This window comes from Pseudopodoces humilis, chromosome 8 (genome assembly GCF_049639895.1).
Source record: "Pseudopodoces humilis isolate 2021_Gansu_Grassland_sample_001 chromosome 8, ASM4963989v1, whole genome shotgun sequence".
NCBI lineage: Eukaryota > Metazoa > Chordata > Aves > Passeriformes > Paridae > Pseudopodoces > Pseudopodoces humilis.
Window position 1 is genome coordinate 19073056 of NC_142207.1, and position 23365 is coordinate 19096420.

The following is a 23365-nucleotide window of genomic DNA, read 5'->3' on the forward strand; positions in this document are numbered from 1 at the left end:
GAGCAGGGAGAGAAACTGGGGGAGAGGAGCTGCCCATCATGCAGTGGATGAACTAACAACTCTGCAGCTCTTGTCAGGGACCAGCCAGACCATGTGTCATCAGCCAGACTGAGACAGGCTGCCATTGCCATCATCCACTCAATTGTATGGACAAGATAATTTCCAGCTCCACCCTACCACTTTACTTGGTTTCCTCAATTTTAATTTCCTGCTCATTCAGTTAGTTTCAAATCAATTTTCACAAAAAATCTTGTTCATTCATTTTGCTGTTGAGAATGGTCTTTGCCCAAGCCTCCTCGCTTACTGCTGCACCTGGCACTGCACAGCACTGTGAGTGAAGAGATATGTGAAGGGAAAAGAAATTCTGCTGCCACGTTTGTGCAGTAGTACTCAGAGCTGGATCAAAAGTGCCCACCAGACTCTGGGCCAAAGATTAGGCAAACAAGACACCCAACAATCACATGTTAGCATCTGTGCCCATTCAAACTTTAGAGATTCTGTTTGTATAATTTGTAGTATTTGAGCATTTATTTGAGAAACACTGAAATTGGTTTGCTCCTAGTATCAAAAAACTGCCCTAGACTAATAAAAATAATTTCATCCCTGACAGTTTTCATACATAAAGAGATATCTTAAAAGATTAAGTCACATCAACAATAACTCATTCACATGCAAGAGAAAAGTGGGAAGTCTGAAGCAAGCCCTATTAAATCAACAGAAGGACTCCTGCTGATTTCAAGACAAAGCACAGATCAGTCCTTTCAGATCAGTAGATTAGTTCTCCTTAATGAGCCTTGACAGGCCCCCAGGCTCTTTAAATCACTATATATAGCTTGCAATGCTTATACGACATAGGTGGGTGAGGGAGGCACAGAGCACAGCCAGAAGATTAATACCAAGTACATCCCCTAAAATAGACAGATCACAGTACAAGTCATTAGCAATAGCAGGAAGAGGGGCCCTGCTGATGTGCATCAATCAGGAAAGTACCAGACACAGATTATGAGATTATTTCTTTTTTAACCAACATGCATGTCTTGGTGCACAAGTTTGTTTCTATGTTCTGACACTGGAAATAACTGGTGAAGGCATCTCATGAGCACCTGGAGGTATAGGCTGAACTTACAGATGTCTCCCCAGAATGTGAGTAGAATTTGTGTCTATTATTATAGTGAGTAGTACCTATCATATGCATTCGCAGGATATCTAAGAGAGCTAAGCATTTGTTTTCTAGTGCACAGATAAGAGAACATGCATTCCCTTCCTTTCTAGAGTAATTTTAACAATTGTTGCTTATCTTAACACCTACAGGGTCTGAATAAAATTCTAACTAAGAAATGTTCCTCCCAACATATGGAATCTTTCCCTACTTCAATTTTCAAATACTGGGTCAGTGACCTAAGATTTTAAATGGTTTGGTTTTCCTGGGGCTTTTATGATGCTGTGGTAAAAATATGAAGTGCAAGCCATACAAAGAAGATACAATCATGCCGAAAACACACTGTACTAGACTACACTCATCTCCCTACAAAATTATGTGTAAGAGAGTTTGGAGGTGTATTTCTTTTCAGATGACATATTAATAAAGATCTTAAATTATCCATTGACCACCAAACCAAATTATCACACTGATATATTTACACAGCATACAAAAACACACTCCTTTTCCATGAAACAGAAGTGCAAAGCTCTGCATGTGCAGGAATAGCTCACCTAAGACTAAGAGATCTAATGTTCCATGACTGCCTATTTGTTCAAATAATTAACTGAAAACGAGAAGTTTGTAGCTATGGAAGGGTGACTCTGGAGAGCTGTTAGATGATCTTTCAGTGCACTGCCTGATATGTCTAACCTTCCACTTAGTGTTATGTGCTCATTCTGAAGAACCACAGTGCCAAATTTTCCATTGGCAATTCTTCCTCAGGATGGCTGGCAGGTCACTCTGCCTACTGCAGAGCACTGACTTCTGGAGTTTCGCACAGTGGGGGGTGAAGGGCCCCAAAGCATACACAGGCCACAGATTTCACCCCAGCCTGAAATTCTTTGGTATAAGCAAACTTGCTGGGAGTAAATCATTAACACCCTCCTTTGATATGGGGTCTATGTGCTTCAGTTTCCTTTAGTGCAGAGAAGTAGAGGGATGCTGTACTTCACTCAGTCTTCTAGGGATGTTAGAGGGCTCTCAATGCAGTCATGCTGCTTTTCTCTAAAATCAATTGCTTTTATAATGACACACGTGTAGGCATGAGAAGCCAAGCTCTATCACACAAGTTCTCAATTTGCCAGGCAAATATCAAAGTTTGATGGAAAATAGAATTTGCCTTTAGCTATTTACTGGCTACATTATTAATCCAAATTCAATATTTATGAAGATACATCAATACTCTTGAAATATTGTGCTGATATTTTCTCTGGAAATGAACTGTTTGCCACTCCATGTAGCTGTTTTAAAATTGATATGATCTTGGAAGCCAGGTGGCTGTTTTTTGGCTGTTGTAGAACTTCACAATTATCAAACGAGATATTTTGGATAACACTGTACATTCACAGAATTAGAGCATTTTCTCAAAAGAAAACTTTAGCTGAGACTGTTTCTCTTGGTCCTGACCCCAGGCTCCTTCCAGCAATAATGACATTATCTAGCAGAATACATAGTGGCAGAAGGCTCCAGCAGAGCAAAACCTACCATGATGCTCAGGTCATTGTGTTACTGGAGAAGGAGCACTAGCACATGGCAAGAGCTAGGCAGTTAGAAATTACAGACTTAGTAACACTGGTCCAGGGCTGACAAGTAAAAGAAGAGCAATGGGGACTCTACAGTGCTCTCTCAGCTGTCTCCCCTAGAGCCTTTTGTCTTACTGTGCCAATAGAGCCCCTAGAGCTTCTGTGCCAATTGTTGCTATATAAACACACTGGCCAACACTGACCAGAGCAATCCCAGGTGTTTTACTTACAGAATCCAGGTTGGTGTCCTGGCCAGGACTTATCTGTAGAACCCAGTTTCAAATTTAACTTGCTTTCCAGAAGTGCAAGTTCACTGCCCACTGCCTCCTCCCTACAGCATAGCCAAGAAAGAAAGATGTGATTTACAGGTCCTGTTTTCAATTAGGTTAATTGTTTGCCTAAAACTCTAATTTAATTTTGTATTGGAAAAAGGGAAATTTGAGTCCTAAAGTTATGTATATATATCACTGCACTAGCTTGCTGGCATTTAGTGGCATGGTGTTACCAGAGCCTGCTTGATAGCAACTCCTCATGCTTTTTGTGCCTAGCTCTACTCCAAATTCTAAATGGGTAGTTAAGGGAAATGTCACTACCTGGTTCATCACTGCAAATGGACCGGAAGAATCTATGATCAGCTGCTGCAACATTCTCAGACTTTGTTTCACATCACAGAAACCTTCATTAGCCTGAGTGCTTTCACATAGTTGTAGTGACACTTCGTCAGAGCACTCTCTGAGTCCTCTCAGAAAATAAATGTCACCAACACAGAGCAAAATTACAAAGATGATTTCAAAGTGCACACATTCAGGAATGCTGCAATGCTTGTCAAATTTAACAGGGACATTCACAACAAGAAAGCCAAGTGTCTAAGCAAGGTACCTGAGCTAGAGAGCTGATTACATCAACCTCAAAACAGTGAGATGGGCCACTAAAACAAGTAGTGCAAACATCCCAAAAATTCAGTGAAAGCTCTCCTGTAAACTGCAGTGGAAGGAGAAGAAAACTCTTACATGTATATATTTGCTTAATGTTTTAAAATCAGAGACCATTAGTCAATAGCTCAGAAGTTCATATTGATGCCTACTGAGGCACTCAATTAAAGATCATTAAGTAGTAAAGAATGTTGTCACTTGTTATACTTTATTATCTTTGTAAGTGATTAATTATTTAATGAGAGTTCAACATTCATTCACTGTCAGATTCTGAGATTTCTTCACATCTACTTGGTGAGCTGACAGCAAAATTTAGGATCAGAATAAATGCAAATCAGTCCATGAACTCAGTAGGAGCAAGAACAACATCTGCCCTAGCAAACAGGCCTAATACATTGAGTTGCCTTTAATATTCATGTCTTGAGATAGAAATAATGTTACACAGAAATCAGCCTTTAAAAGTGTCAATTTTAAAGGTGAGGTGTCTACTTATCCACACATATGAAGGTACCTAGAACCTAGGTGACTGCTTAGAACTGCAAAAAAGTTTCTCTTAACAGGATGCCTGTAATATACTTATTGGATGTCCCATAAATATTTTCTTTAATGAATTAATTTGGTTTAGTTCCTGTAAAAACCAAAATAAAAATAGAAAACTAGTAATCAATTAACATGAGTTTAGATGCAAAAACTGTATTCTACATTTATCAAAAAATTTTGTAATAAGTAAACAGTATCCTCCCCAACAGAGTTAGGGAAAATTTGGGGAAACCTTGAGTTTCCTCTGTGCCTTTTTTTTTCCCCCCTTAAGGCAACATCTCCATGCATTTCCACATTTCTTTATACAAACACACTTCCTATATGGTATGTTCTCCTGTGCTGTGTATCACTGCTAAACAGGCAACAAGTGACAGAAGACTCAGGCACTGCCCCAAAGGCTACCTTGTCTGAAGGGCAGAGAGCAAATCACCCACTGTCATGCAACATAAGTCACATAAATTAGTCATCAGATCCACCACTGCAACTTACACCTCTCTTGCGTGGTTCTTGGGGTCACTCTGCTTCTGTGTTACAGATTAGAAAAGCAGCCTGGGTAGCATCATACAAGTGGTCAAAGAGAAACATCCTTTTTTCCCAGGGGAATTTCTCTCTCTGGTATCACCATAAACAATGACCAATGTCCACAAAAAAAGAACTTTCAGAACTGATAAGGTCATTCCTTTCAGTCTGAAATGTCCTTAAAGGACAGCTGACTAGAAAGTCTAGTCAGCAAAGCTTGTAAACAGTGGAAAATCTATTGAAAAAAAAAAATACAGAAGGTTTTGTCAAGGTGCACATTATTCATGGCTTCTGATTGCATTGTGCTAAAGCTCCTGTTCCTGCTCTCCCCTAACATGCAGTGGTCCAGAAGTGCTGCAACTAGAAACAAAGCCATTTACAGGAGTTGTGTTTCAGGAGGGCTGGCAGAGCACATTTGCTTCATTGCACTTCTATATCATTAACTTATTAACTATTTACTATTAACTATTTGCTTGTAGCTCTCACTTTCAGACTTGCTGCACATAGCAATTTTGGCTTCCATACTTTCTCTTATCATTTACTGGATCATCAGAGACAAATACAGAGTGAGGAACCTGAATGGAAAGCATGTCTTCATAACAGGCTGTGACACTGGACTTGGAAACTCACTGGCTAAATGGCTTGACAAAAGGGGATTTTGTGTCATTGCTGCATGTGCTACAGAAAAAGGAAGCCAAGAGCTACTGTCCTGCTCTTCACTCTCACTGAAGACAGTGAATCTGAACTTAGCAGACTCCAACAGCATTGCAAGGGCTGTGGTGTTTGTGAATGAACAGACAGCTGGCAAGGGTAAGTGACAAGGCAGCTTCTCAGAAAAATGATTGAATATGGCCAAATCTGGTCTAGCTAAAAGTTCTATTGCCTCTCTACTCACTGCAGAGGCATTTTTCTCTTGCTGATGAAGCACATTCACTCCTTATTTCTCAGTTCAAATATATTCTCTGTAGCAATGCTGCCCATTGTTTTCACCAACAGGGTGCCTAAAAGTCTACTTGCTTGGTCTGCTAAAACCAGATCATTCCTAGGGGTGTTTTCCAAACTCTTTGTGGTGTAGTTGAAGAATGTCAGTGGAAGGAAGGTACTAACTGGTACCAGAAAATTTTCTTGACAAATTCAGCCCACTCAATTAAAAATGGTTCATTCAGGGCCTCTACAACCCTCCTCTAGTAAACAGAAGAGTATATTTTTGCATGCCTGGGTAAGTCTGACATTTGTATTGTACTAAACAATTGCACTGACTGCAACAGCTAAATACTTGCAATTTCAGCCAGTTTTCCTGGAGATGTTACATAGGTAGCTCTTACTACCCCTATCACACACCTCAGCACTCCAGTAAAAGGGGAAGAATTTACTCTTGGATACCTATGAGACTTCAGTGATGGGCTTGGCAAAGGGTGCTGAAAGATCTGCATGGTAAATATATTCAAATGTGGCAATACACATTTATCAGCACTCATAGCTCAGACTAAAGTCTACCCAAGGGCACCACAGCACTCTCACTACCAGTAGTAACACACAGTTATACCAGCTACTCAATAGGCTTATTAATAAATTAAGTACCTAAACCAGCAAAACATGTATCTTCTACCACAGGACTTTCTCCTCAAAGCTTGTAAAAGGCTTTTGGCCTTATTATCATGAATATTCTTGAATGCAGACACTGAGAGCAAGTTTAACAACATTTTTAGCACTTACCCCCTCTAGCAGGCTCTTGCTCCCAACTTGTAGAAAGCCACACATTCTCAGCCAGGATAGCCACTGCAAATGCTTTCACCTCAGGGTGTGAGGCTCTTTATGGAGGCTGAGTGCTGGACTTTCGGCCTCTCCCCTCAGGCACAGGCTGTCCTCAGCAAACTTGGAAACGTCACTATTTATCTAAAGTTCCTCGAGTAATTTATAAAGGTAGTAAAGCAGTATTATCAATACACAGGGCTAAGCTAGTATCTTCAGAAGCATTGACTAATTCTGCACATTTGGTTCAGGCCTTTAGACCCCAACCAGAAAAATCAGTCTCTCCACTTCTACGTAGACTATTTGATTTTCCCAAGAATACAAGTGTATTAGGAGACTGCAAACTTGAGTGGATCTGGATAATAAAGCCCAGCATGGTGGCTCACATCTCCAAATAAACTAGTTTTCCTTTAACAGTTTACCCATGTTCTTCAGCAAATTTTATGAGGTGAACAAAGTAACTCATCCAAGCAAACCCCAGATAACTGTATTCATCTCACTGATGTCTTTGCAGACTGTGTGCTTGGTTCCCAATGCACACATGATACTCCAGGGCAAGATATTGCCCTGAAATAAACAGTTGTGCATTCCTCCTAGGGCTTTTTGGCTTGGTGAGCTATGCTGAAGGAACAGCACCTGCTGGACCCACCGACTGGCTGAGGATTGAAGATTTCCATTCAGTCCTGAATGTTAGTCTGCTGGGATTGATTGAAATCACACTCAAGCTTCTGCCACTTCTGAAAAAAGCTGAGGGAAGAGTTGTCAATCTCATTAATGCCAAAGGCTTCGTGGCTTTAGTAGGGGGTGGCTACAGTCTGTCCAGATGGGGCATGGAAGCTTTCTCTGACACCTTACGGTGAGTAGCCAGACACACATGCAAGAATCCAAGAACAGATTCCAGATGTGCTGAGGAAGGGTGACTGTATATTTGCCCATTTTGATTCCTCTCTGGAAACCTTGCCTAAAGGGGAAAAGGAAAATAAGAGGACTGGTCACTTTTTTAAGATTTCAGTCTCCAGTACTATGGACAAACCCAGCAAGGAACTGCACTTTTAAAATTTTCATATCCTAGACAAGTTGTTAGTGTGCAGATTTCAGGCACACTGTGAATCCAGTGCATACATTAAAGTAAATCAACAATTTAGCCTGGTCAGACATCCAGTTTCTTGGGCAAGTTATAATTGCCTGTATATTTTGCTCTAATTCTTCACAACAATCTGAGCTGGACAACTCAGACAGCAACCATGCTACCAAAAGTAATTGTAATTTCAGAAAATTGAGCTGAGCACCCTCTGCTGAAACAAGTTGTACTGTAGTACTTCTAGAAAGCTAAGGCCTGGCCTTAGTCAAGTCTTCATGAGCCAGAATGACTAGGAAAGCTGGTTTCAAACCATTATGAGTACTTACTTAAAGAAAGCATATACCCCAAAGAAGTAGAAACTAATGGCTAATGTACATGTGGTCCATTCCTTTACACACTGTATAACATGGCTGCCTGGGTCTCTTGAGCTGCCCATTTTTTTATTGCATTTTTACCCCAAAGCAGTAGCACTACAACTCAAAATTACATAGAGGAAACCACACTACGAGGAAACCCACTAACCTTTATTGCATTAACATTTAATCATTTAACCACAGCCATTTAACCATGGGATAGCGAATAAAATTCTAATCCAATTGAAATTTTTTTTCACTTTTAGTTTTTCTCAGACACTTTAATAATCTGCTGTTGCTGTGAACTAAAATGATTCAACAGTATATGAAATTGTCAAAAGTTTCAGTATGATAATACATGGCTAAGATACACTTGGCTGTTACAACCTTTGCGTGAGTCCAACATAAACCACGCAGAGTTATGAATCTACTTGACACTGCTTTCTTTTCCCTCAGTTGTCTGCTCTGCTTTTACAGGACAACTACACTGCTATCTATGAAGCTAATTTGAACATTTCAAAATAATTCTGATATATGAAGATAAGAATCAAAGACACAAATATTCATGTGACAGATTTTCAACTCACTTATGATTCATAGCTGTGCTATTATTGGGTGGTCAGGGAGATGATTGTGTTTTGGTTTTTTTTCTTCTAGGATAGAAATGCAGCATTTTGGAGTGAAAGTAAGCATTGTTGAGCATGGTTTCTTTAAGGCAGAAGAAGTTAATTCAGATATTATTGAGAAATACCTCTTCAAACTTTGGAACAGACTGACTCCTGAGATCAGGGACTCCTACGGAGAAAAATACTTAGTTGAATGTAAGTAGAAAAAATACTGTATGAAATGTCAGGGGGGATATTATCAACATATATAAATATCTGAACTGAGGCTGTAAAGACAACAGATCCAAGCCCTTTTTAGTGTTGTCCAGGGATAGGATTCAAGGCAATGGGCACAGGCTGAAACACAGGATGTTTCCTGCTGAACATCTCAGTGTGAGGGTGACTGAGGACTAGCACAGGTTGCCCAGGGCAGTTGTGGAGTCCCCATCTTTGGAGATATTCAAAACCATCTGGACATGTCCTGGGCAACCTGGTCTAGGTGACCCAGTTTCAGTAGTGGGGCTTGGTGCCAGGGGTCCCTTTCAACCTCAACCTATCTGTGATTCTGTGAACATTTACTAGATATTTTTAATGCTCATTAAGGACCCATTACTGACTGTTCTTCACTGTGTGTATGTTAGATGAGGCCTGAGATACTAGTTCATACATGAGACTGGCGGGATATGAGGTCATACTACCTTTCTTAGTCCCTCAATACTTAAAAGCAGGATGCCCAGTGGGAATGAGCTGCTATGACCATATGTGTTTATTGCTTAGTGGTATCTGAAAAGTTAGAGCAGTGTGAAACAGGACATACTGTATGGAACATCTGCCTTCACAGTATGGGCTAGGAAGGTTTTGGCTTATTGGACTTCTGGGTGTTTTGCAGCCTTTATTGTCTCTGCTTTGCTGTAGCTATACTGCTCTCAGCACTCAAGACAGTAGTTTAAAGCAAGCTTGAAGCTGTAGCCAAACCTTTGGCTATAAAGAACACTCTCGCAGAGATGCTGCATATAAATGCTTTCAGGTTTATTTTTTTGTTTACAGATATAAAAGCCCAAAGATCATCAGTGAAAAGACTGTGTGACTATGATATTTCTAATGTCATAAAATGCATGGAACATGCCCTGATAGCAAGGTACCCCAGGACACGATACAGAGCTGGATGGGATGCAAAGTTCTTCTGGCTGTTTCTCTCCTATGCCCCAAGCTGTTTGTCAGACATGTTGTTGCGTATTACATTTCCAGCCCCAGCAGTGAGCGGGAGACCAGTTCATGGAGTGCTAATTAATGTCTAGTATTAAAACAGTGTCAGCTGTGCAGAAATAAATATTTATCCTATTAAAACTAGATGTCCTCTTCTTTACCAGTTACTAGACTGTTAAAATTCTTTTCAGAAGACACTTTCTCCATCCCTCATCCCATCTTACCTGAAATTCTGGGTTCACAGGTAGGCTTGAATCCAGCCATGTTTTTGAAGGCTGTTGCTCAGAAATTATATCTCTATAGGATCTGCATTCATAAAATTTTCAGCTACAAAGCTAGTTAATACTATTCACTCAAGACATGAAGTCAAATAATAACAAAGTCCAGCTAGTGCAGAATATTCCAGAAATTACAATTATAGTATCTGACCACTTGATTATTCAGTTCTGCAGAAAAAAAACACAAGCAATTTTACAGAAATGCAATTCTAGGGAAAATCAAAACTCTACTGCTCTATGCAAGCAGATTGAAATGCATATTTTAACTTTCTTCCTAATATTAGTATGGTTTATGGGGAAAATACAAAACCAATATGTGTTCATATTTCTTTTATCCTCAGTGTGTTTTGCAAGTTTAAAGTATTATTATTTTACTTATCAAAAGAAGTCATCAGTGTAGGCTATAGCAAATTCTTTCAGTTGTACAGAATGTGTTCAAAATGACAGAACATTAATAGAGGCTACTGTGCCTTTTATACACTATTTCTATCTCTTAAGCTGTTGGCCAGAGGCTCACAAATTGGTGCTCCTAGAGATATTAAAATTGAAGGGGTAAAGGTTTTATTTGCTAAAGTCCTGTGCTGGTGATTAATCATTAATGTGCAATTCAATTAAGCTTAAAAAAATACCATGTGCAGGTCAGAACTCCAAACATAAGAAAAGGAGTTTCATCACTGTGTGAGAGGGCATGTGTGTGTATTTGCAATATGCAAAAAAAGGACAGTATGTAAAAAGTGTTACTAACCTTTAAGTATCTCATTGAAGTTCTATTCTCTAACAAATGGCTTAAAGAATAAATTTATTTTACTTAATTTCACAATAAATACCTGCAGACAGAGAAATCTTTCTATCTGGCCTAGCAGCTTTAAAAAGAATGCACATAAAAAAATAATGGTATAATTTGTCAGCCCTAGAGTTGCAGATTACAGACAGTTGTAATCTCTAAAAATCAGCTTTCTTTGAAACAGAGTCCAAAATTTAAGAATTCAAGCAGGGACTGTTCTGGTAAAAGAAAAAGAATACAAGTGAAAGATGAAGTTATGAGTATAATCTAAAACTTTTGTTGCACGAAGTACCAAACCTTCAATTTTACAAATCAGAAGGGTACACTGATGAAGGATACATAATTAGAAGGGTACTCAGTAGCTATGCTACTGAGAGGACGAGTCCCAGTTGAAGCTTAGGAATCCTTCAGCATAGATACACTAAACAACCAAACCTACATACTATATATAACTACAGAGTAACCCAGGGACTGTTTTCTTCCATATCTGAAAAGTTAAAATTATTGCAGGGGAAAAAAATGTATTTCTGATATATGGCTGACATATTAGCAGTTTTCACCAACATTAGTTTTAAATCTTTGAGTTGACAAAGACTATTTTCAAAATTGACACTACTTTTTCCTGTGGTATGCAACTGCAGGCAAGTCTTTTGGAAGGGTCAGCCCTGCCTTCTCCCTTTAAAAAACCTTGTGAATCCTTTCCTTAAGAACAGTGCCTTGCATCTCCAAGAAATTCTCACAGATGTGTCTGCTGTGTTGCAGACTCTAAAGAATTTTCTACATTAATGCACTCAGAAAAAATGCTTTTAAAAACACATAATGTGCTTAAAGAAAAAAGTAGTATCAAATTCTGACATCAAATATGAAAGTTAATTGAAATAAGGTTTTAATCACTTATGTCCATACTATCTTGATTATCAGTCTCTCAATAGTAAGTTTCCTGTTTCAAGGGCCAGTTTATTGAATATGTGTAATAGGGCAGCTTTCACACTTACAGAGATACAATGTCAGCATCTAGACAACATCTTACATGAAGAACTTTAGACAGTTGTGAGAAGCAGTAAGCACTATTCTTATTCAGCTTTATCTAAAGCATTAATGCTTTCACCCCGAAGAGCACTGAAGTCTCCACAACTGAAAAAAGTACATAAAGCTTCAACACAAATTATGAAATAAGAATGTGATAAAATAATGTTTATTAGACTTATTCAGCAGCATCATTTTACAGTTGTCTTTTCTAATCAAAGTATGTTACAATTTAATTACAAGCATTCTAACCAGAAATAGTATATATATATTGAAAATTTAGAGATAAAACAATCAAATAGCAAAAGTCTCAACAATTGTGACTTCAGGAATCTTTTATATGAGTAGGAACTAGCTAGGAATGCTGAAGAACATGGTCCTGTAATTGGAATTTTCTCAAATGGTTCATGCTGTGGAAACTATCTTGGCTATTAATAGAAGAGCTAAAAAGATCAACAGTATATTCTGATGGAAGGTTATAGGAACAACCAGTTAACAACAAAGACTGCATTAGTAGAAATTGTTTCCCTTTCTATTAATATCCACCTCAGAAAATAAATAGTCAATAAAATTAAATTTTCACATTAAAAAAAACCTGAAGGATTTCTGAAATGAGCCATTATCTTTCATATTTTGCTGTTCGGAAATAAGCTGTTATAGAAACCTAGCTACTTCATAGTACAAATTAGTTTCAGAGACTCCAGCCAAGAACAGAGGTATTCCATTGATGAGCAAGAGAAAAGCTCATTAAGGAGTTGTGGCACTAAAATCTAAATATATCCAGTCTTCCAAGGAACACTATTAATGGAATTGAGTTAATTGGGACCTAGATGAAAAGTGTGTGTTTTATAGACCAAGAGAAAAATTTCTCAGGCAATTAAAATACTGTAAGTACAGCATTTTGAACAGGTAACTATTCAGCATAATAATGATGCATTGACTCATCTTTTGTTTGACACAAGAGAAAGGGATACCCATTTTTATATACAGTACTATATAAAATAGGTGGCAAAGATGCCCTGAGCACCAGTAGAAGTTTTAAAAGGTGCTGTTATAAAAGATACACCCTAAAGACACTGTAAATCAGTAATGTTCCTACGGCCTTGCCTTGTTTGGTTCTTTTTTTTTTTTTTTAGTTTTAAGCATTTATATAATTAATTTAGCCCTAAATATATGATCAATTCTATACAAATTTCTACTAGCAACATCACTGAACAAGATAATCTTAAAAAAATTTACAAATGTACAATATATTTATAACATTACTTTCAGACATCTTCAGTGCAAAGATATACATATAGTACATCACAATAATTGTTCAAAAAAATAGAAATTGGCATTTGTCAAAAAAACAAGGCATAGTTTCAACATACATCTCCAGCCACTGGCCAAGAGATGTATATATTTTTATCAAGCATTTGAATGTGAACCTTACTCTTCTGTTTATAAAAAATATATGTGCAAATGAATGTGTCTAATTTTCCCTAAATGAGTTACCTAGTTATACCACAGAGTCCTCTTTAACAAGATTGGCGGTGTCTTTAAATGTATCCTCTGTTGCTGTGTAAGATAGTGGTTGGTCTCTCTTCAGAATAATCTTGGGAGGCAGTGAAGGAGAATGGGTAGGGACATTTTCTGTGTCCTGTTGCTGCTCCTTTTCCATCTGAAACAATAATCATAAAATCAAATCTTACATTCTAATGCACCATACATCCAACATTAACTTTCAGAAACAGTAAATAATTATTCCTAAAGTCAAACTTCATGGTGTAAATTATTTCTGCAAAACACCACCTGTAAAAAAATGAAATACTCATTTCACCTCAGTACATCTGGGTAAAAACAATACTATTCTTATTCTATTCACTGGAACTTCTACTTTAATTTTTAATGTCAGGAGCTGCTGTGCTGCCTGAGCTGAGTCTGCTCAACACCTCATTGTTGTTGTGCATGATATTTGCTAACCTCTTACAACCACTTCAGTCCTTAACCTGGACTGGAATTTCTGTGCTGTTCCACATAGCAGCAGAACCTACTTATAATCTTTATCCTATGAAAGCAAGAAAAAAGTCCAGCAGTACATTAGCTGAAAAACAGAATTATACAATAGAAACAATACCTCCGCATATATTGGGTTTTCAAAATTAGTGTTTTGTTTCTTTTTTCTCTTGAAGAAACTCCACTTTGATTCCTGAAATATAAAAATTATTAGAACTTCATACATTTTTCTCAAAACTTCTCTGGAAACTTGCATTACATTGTTGGATTTCACTTGAATTGACTGCTACCTCAGTAACTTCAGATGGATGTTCTTACATCAATATGTTGTAATTCTAAGCATGGAACACAAATTTATTTTTCTGCTAGATGACCAAGTTATTTCACCTGAAGAAGTATTCACAAAATGTTGCTAGGCAACAAAAATTACTAAATTACTCCATGGAAGCCTATCATTCCAGACAAATAAATCAAAGAGGAAAAAACTGTCTTGAAAACAACACAAAGGAAATTACTGAGGGACATGGAACCACTAAGTTGACCACAGCTTCCCTAACAATTCCATTTTTCTAATCTGGAGCACAAAACAAACAAGGTAGCCTTAGACTATTTTTATTTCCTACCAGAGGTGCATCTGTACTCTGAGGGGTTTCCTTTGGGCTAGTAGATATCACAGAGGAATACACAGGATTTTCAAAATTTTCATTTTCCTCACTACCAGCTGCTGCTACCTGTAGGAGAAGAAAGAGAATCAACATTCTTCAAAGATGAAAAGGTGGTCATAAGGGAAAACGAAAGGTGAAAGTCAAGCCAAAATTTATCTTACAAGTGTTGGTCGAGTAACTGTAACTGCACCAGCTGTGCTGGCTCCAGCATCTCTGGTTGTATACATTGGATTTTCAAACGTGATTGGTTGTTTCCCCGACTCCACTGCAAAGTTTTCATTCTAGGGAGGAAAAAACCCAACAACTGCAGTGGAATAAACACCTCCATACTCCTAGGAATTAATGTGTAGTCAAACTCTTCATCTTGGGGAACAATACATGTTTACTTTCACATAGGCAGACAAAATCTAGTGTCTGTTGAAATCAATTACATCAATTACATCAATCATCAACATCAATTTACTTTTACTCCCTGACTTAGCAGCCTGGACTACTGATTGTTCCAATATTACCCCATTTCCTAGATGGACAAAAACACACACACACTTCAATATTTGACTCAAAGTATTATACTATGAGGAAAGACAACTTTCACAAATTGTACCTTCAATAGAAAAATCAAAGGAAGAATATAATCTTAATAAATACTTTAATTTAGAGACTTCAAAATTATGTACAAATTAATGAGCAATAGCTGATACGTAAAAGAATGTGATTCATTTTGTCTCAGCAAGGAGATTACTGTATTTTTGAGACAAAGCAGTGTGTCCCCTTAGTTATGTCAGAGAAGTTACATCAGGTAGGAGGATAATGAAACAAAATCCCACCCAGACTCGCCTGTCCTGCTCTTTGACACAGCCTCATGACAGAACTAGCAAGGAATAGCATAAGTACAGCAGCTAGCTCCTTAAATCTGCCTCATTTTCACAAACCGCTGCTTCATACCACATGTATTCATGCTTTTTGCTATCAGAATATGGCTTTTTATAACACAGTAAACTCTTGTCAGCTCCCTTAAACTAGATTGACTAAGGACAGTCCCACTGAAAAGTATTCAACATCTACTCATGCACATATGATGTTAAAATTTTAGGAGGTACATCCCACAGCTCTTCACTGCTGTACACCAAAGCCGTTGAATTCTTTCCCAGTGACATAACAATTTTTTGTTTACATTTTGAATACATAGGGAGAACTGACACTACATAAGTAGAGATACTTTGGATCCAGACCTGTTACTGGCAATGTATAAACGGCATTGCTTGAACTTCAGTATGTCAGTACTGGGCCAAAAAATACCAAGTATGGTCAAGTTCTTTGTGCGTGAAAAAGATTTGGGGTAATGTACAAGCCTAAAGCTATTTTTCCAGTGTTTACCAAAATGTTCATGTGGATGTTTTGTTGCACAAGCTGCCTAATTTTAACAAAGACTGTGTTTCTTCATCTAGGCAACGTTCATATATTTATACTAGGAGCTAATCTTCTTTAGCTGTTTCATTTCATATCTATTCAGCATCAGTTTAGAGAGTTTCCACCTTATACTTGTCAGCAACTGCTCACTATTCAAACATATCCATTATCTCTTTCCTACAAGTAAAAATCATTAATACATTATGCTTCTTGTGGCAAATGAGAATAACACGGGGATCTGCTATTTCTCAGATGTGCATAACAAAACGTGGATGAAGTACAGTTACACTTTATGATGTCCCCATAGCTGTTAAACATGATTTGTTTAAACTTCATAAATTAAGAAATTGTCAGATCGATACTGTATTGCACAAAATCGTGAATCCTGTGGTTAGGCTTGAGTTTTACCTCTGAATGCTCTAACATACCATCTGGTTTTGAAAACTACATATTTTAAACTGTTCTATAGAATACAAGACTCCTAAAAAATTCCCTGTTACAATGCTGTCATTTGTCTACTCATTCCCTTTATATTCCATGAATGTGATGAAAGACAAAAGGCAGTAATTCTTAATTTCTGCTATATAAATCTTGGGAAAATACACATTATTTTAAAGAACATCCTATATTTGTCTTTGCCTTCAAATTACGGAAACCTATTTCAGGAAACTATCCATCATTTTTCACTTCTTTTTCTAGAACACATTTATCATTTCACTATCATTTTATAGAAAAAGGTCTCCCTTCTTTAAGCAACTAATTACATCAAAAGAAAACAATTTAAAAAATTATTTGACAACTAAACCTTACCATTTGCATTGCCCTGTCTATAGCAGAATCTCCCCCAAAGCCAGGGACACCTATGTCCATAGTCACATCTGCTCCAGATCGGAAAGTAACTCCATTGCCATTTTCATTAGATTTTACAAGACTGCTTAAACTATAAAAAAAAACAAAAACAAACAAACAAAAATAAAAATAAAGTAGAAGAGATTATACAGAGCGTTTATAATACAGGTTTTTTCACTTGTTCTTCTAAGCATAATTGTCACTTTGAATTTTGTCAAGCTAATATTAGAAATTGTATTTCTTTATTTGTTTAACTAGTTTTTTAACTTAAGTTAGCCCACTCAGAATCATCTCAAATACCTTTGCTTGCTCATGCAGACATCAAATGATGTCAATGAAATACGATTTCCCAAAATTTACCTACATTTTGACCACTCTTACTTCAGTGACAATTTAAAGACAAATTCAGTTATTCAAATAAATTGAAACTGATTTTTAAAACACGCATCTGAAATTTGACAATATAATCCCACCAACACCTATACTGAAGATTTATGCATGCAAATCATGAAGATACCTACAAGACACTGTTTTCATACTTGTGAATATTCAATCTATATATAGAATTATGACAACCACAAGTGCACACTAGATATTCATGAACAATATTGGAAATGGTTGGAAAGCACTCTGTCAGGCTAAAAAATAACAGGATTGAAAGACAGAAACCAGTAACCAAATACAGGACATTCCCACACAGAAGTCTGAGTATGTAACATCCCCAAGGCATCTAACAACAAATCTGCTCCACAGCTAACCTTTGGTTTAATTTTTTCAAATCTGCCTAACTTGAAGGAAGGCAAAGTACTAGAATAATCTTTCCAGTTCTATGTCTTCACTGGATCTGGCTTGTGCTAAACTTCTTTCCTACAGCTGATGCATTGTGTACACGTCACCAGCTGGTCCTGTAGGCATCAACAGCTTCCATTTTAAAAAGGTAGATCTTAGCTAGGATTCCTATACATGGACAGGTCTTGCAATACAGGCAACAGCTAAGCTATAGCTTGAGCTAACTCTGCTGTAAAGGTACAGGTTCAGAGTTTAAAGAGGGATTGAGCAATGGCAGCACTAAGACATATTCATGGCAGAAATAAATGCAAATCAAGCCTCACAGATACAAAACTGACATCTCCTTTTCACACAGTCTCGTAACTTATGTGGGAAGCATAGTTGAATAGTAAAGATCAAGTCAATATATTAAAATTTCAGCTTGTTCACTATCTGATAATGCAGAAAGTTTCCATTCAAGAAGCAGGAAACAGGGAATTTCAGTGAGTAGCTTGGTGATCTCTTAAAAAACCTCTTTGTTCTTCAGAATTTACCTGCACAAAAATGTTGCCCCAATTTAACTGCATCAACTCATGAATAAATTGGATTAGAATCAGAGATTCATAGAATGGCTAGGGCTGGAAGAGCCATTGGCAGGGACCCATTCCACTAGACCAGGTTGCTCAGAGCTCCTTCCAACCCAGTCTTGAACAATGCCAGGGGTGGGGCATTCACAACTTCTCTGGGAAACCTGTTCTAGTTCCTCACCACTCTCACCAAAATTATTTCTTAATATCTAATCTAAACGTACTCTCAGTTTGAATCCATTCCTTCCATTGTACTGTCACTATGTGCCTTTCTAAAAAGTCTTTCCCATTTTCCTTGTAGACTCCCTTCATCTACAAGAAAATCACCCTTACATCACCTCCAAACCTTCTCTTTTCCAGGCTGAACAAACCCAATTCTCTCAGCCTATCTATGTAAGAGACTTGCTCCATCCCTCAAATAATTTTGGTGATCTTCATCTGGGCTCACTCAGTACCACTAGAGTTCAGTGTAATCCTCCAGTGAGGAAGCAGTTTTAGCTTCATCCACATTATTGATTACAGTGATTTAATTAGATTGATTTAAGAGCTATAATTCTATATGGCAAATTGGTGCAAGGACTATGAGGATGTGCCTTTATGCATTTTAAACCACATAATTTGCTTAAAGCTAAAAAAATTCAAAGCATCATATTCTGACATATTTTTTAAAATAAATTAATTTCAAATAATTTCAAATATATTTACTTCATTTTCCTTTGATTTAAAACATCAGATATTTTTGATGACATTTCACAAAGCTGGTTTTCACTTGACAGTATGACTGTCAGCAGTGTAGGCATTGGAAACAGAAGTTCACTACACATATGCCATATTTTTAAGCAGATGAATATAGCATTGCAGATGAGTACAGCCTTTCAGTGTTAAAAGGTCTCTTCAAATCATCTCAGGTCAAAGTTTTATAAAAAATTAGAACATTTAACTATGAACTTTTTGAAATGAATATACAGCTTCAGATATGGTAAACAATCTTCTATATTGGCCATTACTTAAAGGCTAATTTAGAATGTCAGAGTTTTACAGTCATGCTTTGTTATACAATAGTGATCAGCTATGGTATTGCCTGGAATGAAAAATTCACTGGAGTTGCTGCAACACTGCATTTCCCATATTCCACCAGAATGGGAACACAGCATAGAAAAAATTGATTTTTCAGAAATATTTAGAAACAAATATACATTTCTAGCTCACAGACATTCCTGCTCTGAAAGCCTTCAAAACATACCTTGGTAGTTTGGGAAGCGCTGGTAAAAGGGAGCCTGTTCGTCTGTAGTTAAAAAAGCCTCCAATTGCTAACACTCCAATTATTATGATTAGTATGACTGTCAGCAACACTGCTACTGCTGCTGTCAAAGACAGAAGAACAAGAAAACATTCAAGCAAGCACAGTTCAGTGCAAAAAAAAAGAGCCCAGAGAATTAGAAGCCTGACCCTGAACAGGTATCATGGTAAGGTATTACACATTCTTTTGCCCAAATGTCAAGTGCAATATATTCTTGAAGCTTACTTGTTCCAGGAGGGACTCCTTTTGACAATCCTATTTCACAATAATTCCCAGTGTATCCATAAGAACATCTGTAAACATAAAAAGGACAGCTGACTCAACGGCTTTTATTAAGTTTGGGATCTCAGCTTCATGATTGTATTTTGAAATGTTTATCTAGAACCCAGAAATTTTAGCTCCATGCTCAGTAATTATATATTGCACTGACTTTATGTAAATATAGTATGTCTCCTATATTCAGAGAACTAAAAGTGAAAATAAGTGCTGAGTCAGAAGGTCTGGTTTCAGTGGAGCATCGGTGGCACCTGCTGGCAGTTCCAAGCTACATTTATTGAGAGTTACATTTCCGTTGTTACAATTTTGGGATATAGCATTTTATTAGAATCTTCAGAGATTTGCCTTTTTGGGTTTTTTTGGGGGCTTTTCCCCCGAACTTATGCATTCACATTACTTATTTGTTATTATTTTTATGCATGTGTTTTTCCATAGTTGTTATAAAAATGCTACTGCAGATGTATGACACCTACTGAAGTGTTTCCAACAGATTTCAAAGAATATAATTGTTTCATGAGACTAAACCAGCACAGCCTGAACCAGGACTACCCTAACAACATACAGACTTACTTGCATTTGGGAAGACTGCTTTCATCTATATAGCATGTTCCACCGTTCATGCACCTGCAAGCTGGTGGCATTGTGGGAGGGGATTCAATAGCTGCAAAATTCAGAAGCCATGTGTGCATTATCAAGACATACTCAACAAACTAAATAATACCAATAAAGCATTTTCTTTGTCTCTATAGATCTTGCATATGCAAACTTACAGGCTGCTTTTCAAAATTTTTGGGTTTGATAGCACATGTGCTTGTTGCTATTGTGTTCTATTTTTTTCTGCCAAATCAGCTTAAGTTTATTGAAGCAAAACCTCTTCTCGGAACATAACAACTTAGTAGAGTGTAGGCCTAGTCAGCTCAAGAGCTGTGTGTCTGCTCACTTCCTTTTTTTCATGCAATGCAGCCTAGCACCACCCTTCAAACCTCTGCATTCAGAAAGCAGCAATGCTTTCTCTCTTCTGTCCAGATTTTTCCATTCTACCTGCAGGAAGTTGCACAGAGAAGGCCAAACTTCTGCATTTACTTATAAAGAATGTAATTACTTATGAGGAAAAACAATGGATGGAGATGCACATAGAGGAAGAGCATTATTCCAATGCTGAATCAAGTGAGGAAAAATAATCATACTAGTCTTCAATAAGAGCTCAGGATATACTGTCAGAAAAGTGTACTTAACATAGGAAAAGCCCTGAATCTGAGCCATTTTTATAGGCTATAGGTTGAGGATGGACATAGATCATAGTATTTTGTCACAAAATTGGTATTAGCCAGAGGAAGGAAGTGTGTTGCTACAATGTTTCTTACAGGTAAAAGACCCTTCAAGTAAATGGGGTACAAAAACAGGAAAGGCAGAGGTTTTTCAGGCTGTTTCTCAGTAGCTGTAATAGGGCCAAATAAACTAAATGTATGTACAAAAGCTATGTTTGGTCTGCAAGCAGTTTTCCCAACTGCACAAGCAATTTTCTTAATTCCCAAACATTTTATGTAAAGCAGTTTGAGCAAAGAATATCAAATTCAGTGTCCCCAGAGCAATAAGCAGCAATTAGCAAATGCAATCAACACTGTCATTGATCCCTAATTTAAACACATATTGCATCCATTCACTCACTATTACATATCACTATAACCTCTTTCTGCAGCTCACACCACATGGCAATAGGAAAAATCACTAATAATTATTAAGAAAATGTAATTTAGAGGTAAGGCAGTGTAAAAGTGATGACATTTTCTCTTTCAGTACAAAAAGAAGTCAGAGAAGATTAACCAAAGGAAAGATGCCAAACATAATGTTACAAATCATAATACATTAAAGATATGTTCCAAGGACAAGTACAAGGACATCTGGCTACCACCCACACCACTGTAAGCTAAGAATGCAGACTCTCAGCTAGAGAGAAATAGAAATCCTGTAGTGGTATTTTCATTGCTCTCAGTAAAGGTACTGAAGCACTATCAGGGTTTTGCTACAATGCAACAACCAAGCATGAAATTCTAGTGCCTATAAGGCTTTCCAGAGTATAATTATCCAGAAGTTATCTCTGTCCACACTCTTGACTTCTGTAAGCTTTTAAGTTTCTATGATACTGATTAAGTAAGAGCTTTTACAGAATTGTAAACAAAATTGTTAACAATAATTTGTCAGAAATTCTTAGTTCTGAAATCAAAGCATTCTTAAAAAAAATATTTTGGAATTTCAAAACAAAAATCAGAAAGTGTGACCAGTTTTGTAGCTGGGTCTGCTCTTGTTGGATTGACAGACCTATGGCCATTTTACAAATGATATGCAAAGACATTAAAGAAAATGCACAAGATGACCACAAATCAGTGATGGCTGAGAATAAAAGCTAGATGTTCTGACTTACCAATATCTATTACATCAGTTAGTCTATCCCTCCATACTTCTAATTCAGTAATGCATTTGTATTCCTAAAGAAAAGCTTTTACTGCTTTCATTTCCAGTTTGACAAATTATTCTACCTGCATCACATTCCGTGCTGCTGCCTTCTAGGAACTGAGTCCCTTGGGGACATGAGCAGGTGTATCCTCCTGGTCTCAGCAAGCAGAGGTGGCTGCAGACATCTTTACAAGGATTAGGCACTGAAAAAGTGATAAAGCAATAAAGATTTGAAGAAGCAATGCAGCATATCCCTGAGGTAAGGCAGGGCAATTCCATAGTCAGTTATGTCAACACGTTTATACCAACACCTTCTCTCTGCCTTTTCTTACACACGTTCTTAAGGGATAGATAATGGCTGCTGAGAGCCCATTTAGCACCAGGAACAAACTACTCCAAGTATTAAATGATCAGCACTTTGCCAGGATAAATACATTTTATGACTGTCCTCATGAGGGAGAGGGAAAGAGAAATGACAGGGTCATAACTTAGAGACTCAAAAGACCAGTGTGTGGTGTTCCACTGTTGATTTCATTTTGGGTGTGCAGAAAACACCTGTCAGCCTCTATTAATTTTTAGGTTTTCAGAAACTAATATTATCATTTACTAATGGACAGGTTATCAAAAGATTACTAAGCTCTTTGCAGACATCAATACCAACTTCAATTTCATGGCAAGAAATGTCTCACTGGGATCCTGATTACCCACCTGATTGATTGTATCTGTGTTGGTGATAGATGCGCACTTGGGTAAGCCACGGATTTACAGTCAGCACTTTCACTTTTTCTCCACTTCCAAACTTATCCTTCCTCCAGACTTCTCCCCGTTCTTTAGCTATCCAATATAAATGGCCTTCAAAGACATCGAGGCTGTATGGACTGCCTACTTCTCAAAGAAACCAAATAAGAGACTGTCAGCAAGCAAATCCCCAGTAAAACAGACAGAAATGCTGTCCTTCAGCTTAAATACATTATTTATTGCTTCCATTTTAAGATGTATGCAGTCGTATATTTATATCCTCATGTGCCTGACCTCTTCATGTCTCAGTGCTCACACTGATTAATACTGATTAATAGTATACATTAAAAAGCAAGAATCCAGTTTTCCACATTGTCTCCTATTTGGGTCACAAACTCCACTCAGGGAGTCCAGTTACCAGGTACCACTGAGCCTGGTGCACCACTGATCACTGTATAATGGAGAAAATACTACCAAGAGTTAACGTTTTAAAAGCTCCCAAATGTAGCCCCACTTGTGA

The 23365-nt window shown here is 37.5% G+C and overlaps 3 protein-coding genes across 4 annotated transcripts in view; 1 reads left to right on the plus strand and 2 right to left on the minus strand.

Annotated features, from left to right (window-relative positions):
• The window catches only part of ABCB11 (ATP binding cassette subfamily B member 11), a 49973-nt gene extending 43491 nt beyond the window's left edge, over window positions 1-6482 (minus strand). Inside the window, exon 1 of the mRNA XM_088058627.1 lies at window positions 6432-6482. The gene's annotated coding sequence lies outside the window, so the exon portion shown is untranslated. The remainder of the gene's footprint in view (window positions 1-6431) is intronic.
• Window positions 1030-9853, plus strand: DHRS9 (dehydrogenase/reductase 9). Its single transcript, XM_088058630.1, has 5 exons — window positions 1030-1143; window positions 5195-5525; window positions 7065-7323; window positions 8559-8722; window positions 9554-9853. The coding sequence occupies exons 1-5, from the start codon at window positions 1096-1098 to the stop codon at window positions 9802-9804; spliced, it is 1053 nt and encodes a 350-aa protein (XP_087914756.1). The 5' UTR covers window positions 1030-1095; the 3' UTR covers window positions 9805-9853.
• A 2100-nt stretch (window positions 9854-11953) lies between these two features.
• LRP2 (LDL receptor related protein 2) overlaps window positions 11954-23365 on the minus strand; it is a 115649-nt gene continuing 104237 nt past the window's right edge. The window contains exons 70-79 of one of the 2 annotated variants that reach the window (XM_088058931.1): window positions 22816-22992; window positions 22191-22310; window positions 20224-20314; window positions 19603-19670; window positions 19321-19441; window positions 16684-16813; window positions 14625-14744; window positions 14422-14529; window positions 13920-13991; window positions 11954-13463 (exon numbers count right to left, since the gene is read on the minus strand). In XM_088058931.1, the coding sequence (XP_087915057.1) occupies window positions 13302-13463; window positions 13920-13991; window positions 14422-14529; window positions 14625-14744; window positions 16684-16813; window positions 19321-19441; window positions 19603-19670; window positions 20224-20314; window positions 22191-22310; window positions 22816-22992 (1169 nt within the window). In that variant the 3' untranslated portion in view covers window positions 11954-13301. Of the gene's footprint in view, window positions 13464-13919; window positions 13992-14421; window positions 14530-14624; window positions 14745-16683; window positions 16814-19320; window positions 19442-19602; window positions 19671-20223; window positions 20315-22190; window positions 22311-22815; window positions 22996-23365 lie in introns of both variants that reach the window. The other variant, XM_014249186.2, reaches the window with a different exon arrangement.

Bases quoted from the DNA above. Each gene is read 5' to 3' on its own strand.
- DHRS9 (XM_088058630.1), top strand. From the start codon at position 1,096: ATGAGCACCTGGAGGTATAGGCTGAACTTACAGATGTCTCCCCAGAAT. The intron at 5,526-7,064 runs GTAAGTGACAAG...CATTCCTCCTAG, and splicing joins TGAACAGACAGCTGGCAAGG to GGCTTTTTGGCTTGGTGAGC. The intron at 8,723-9,553 runs GTAAGTAGAAAA...TTTTGTTTACAG, and splicing joins AGAAAAATACTTAGTTGAAT to ATATAAAAGCCCAAAGATCA.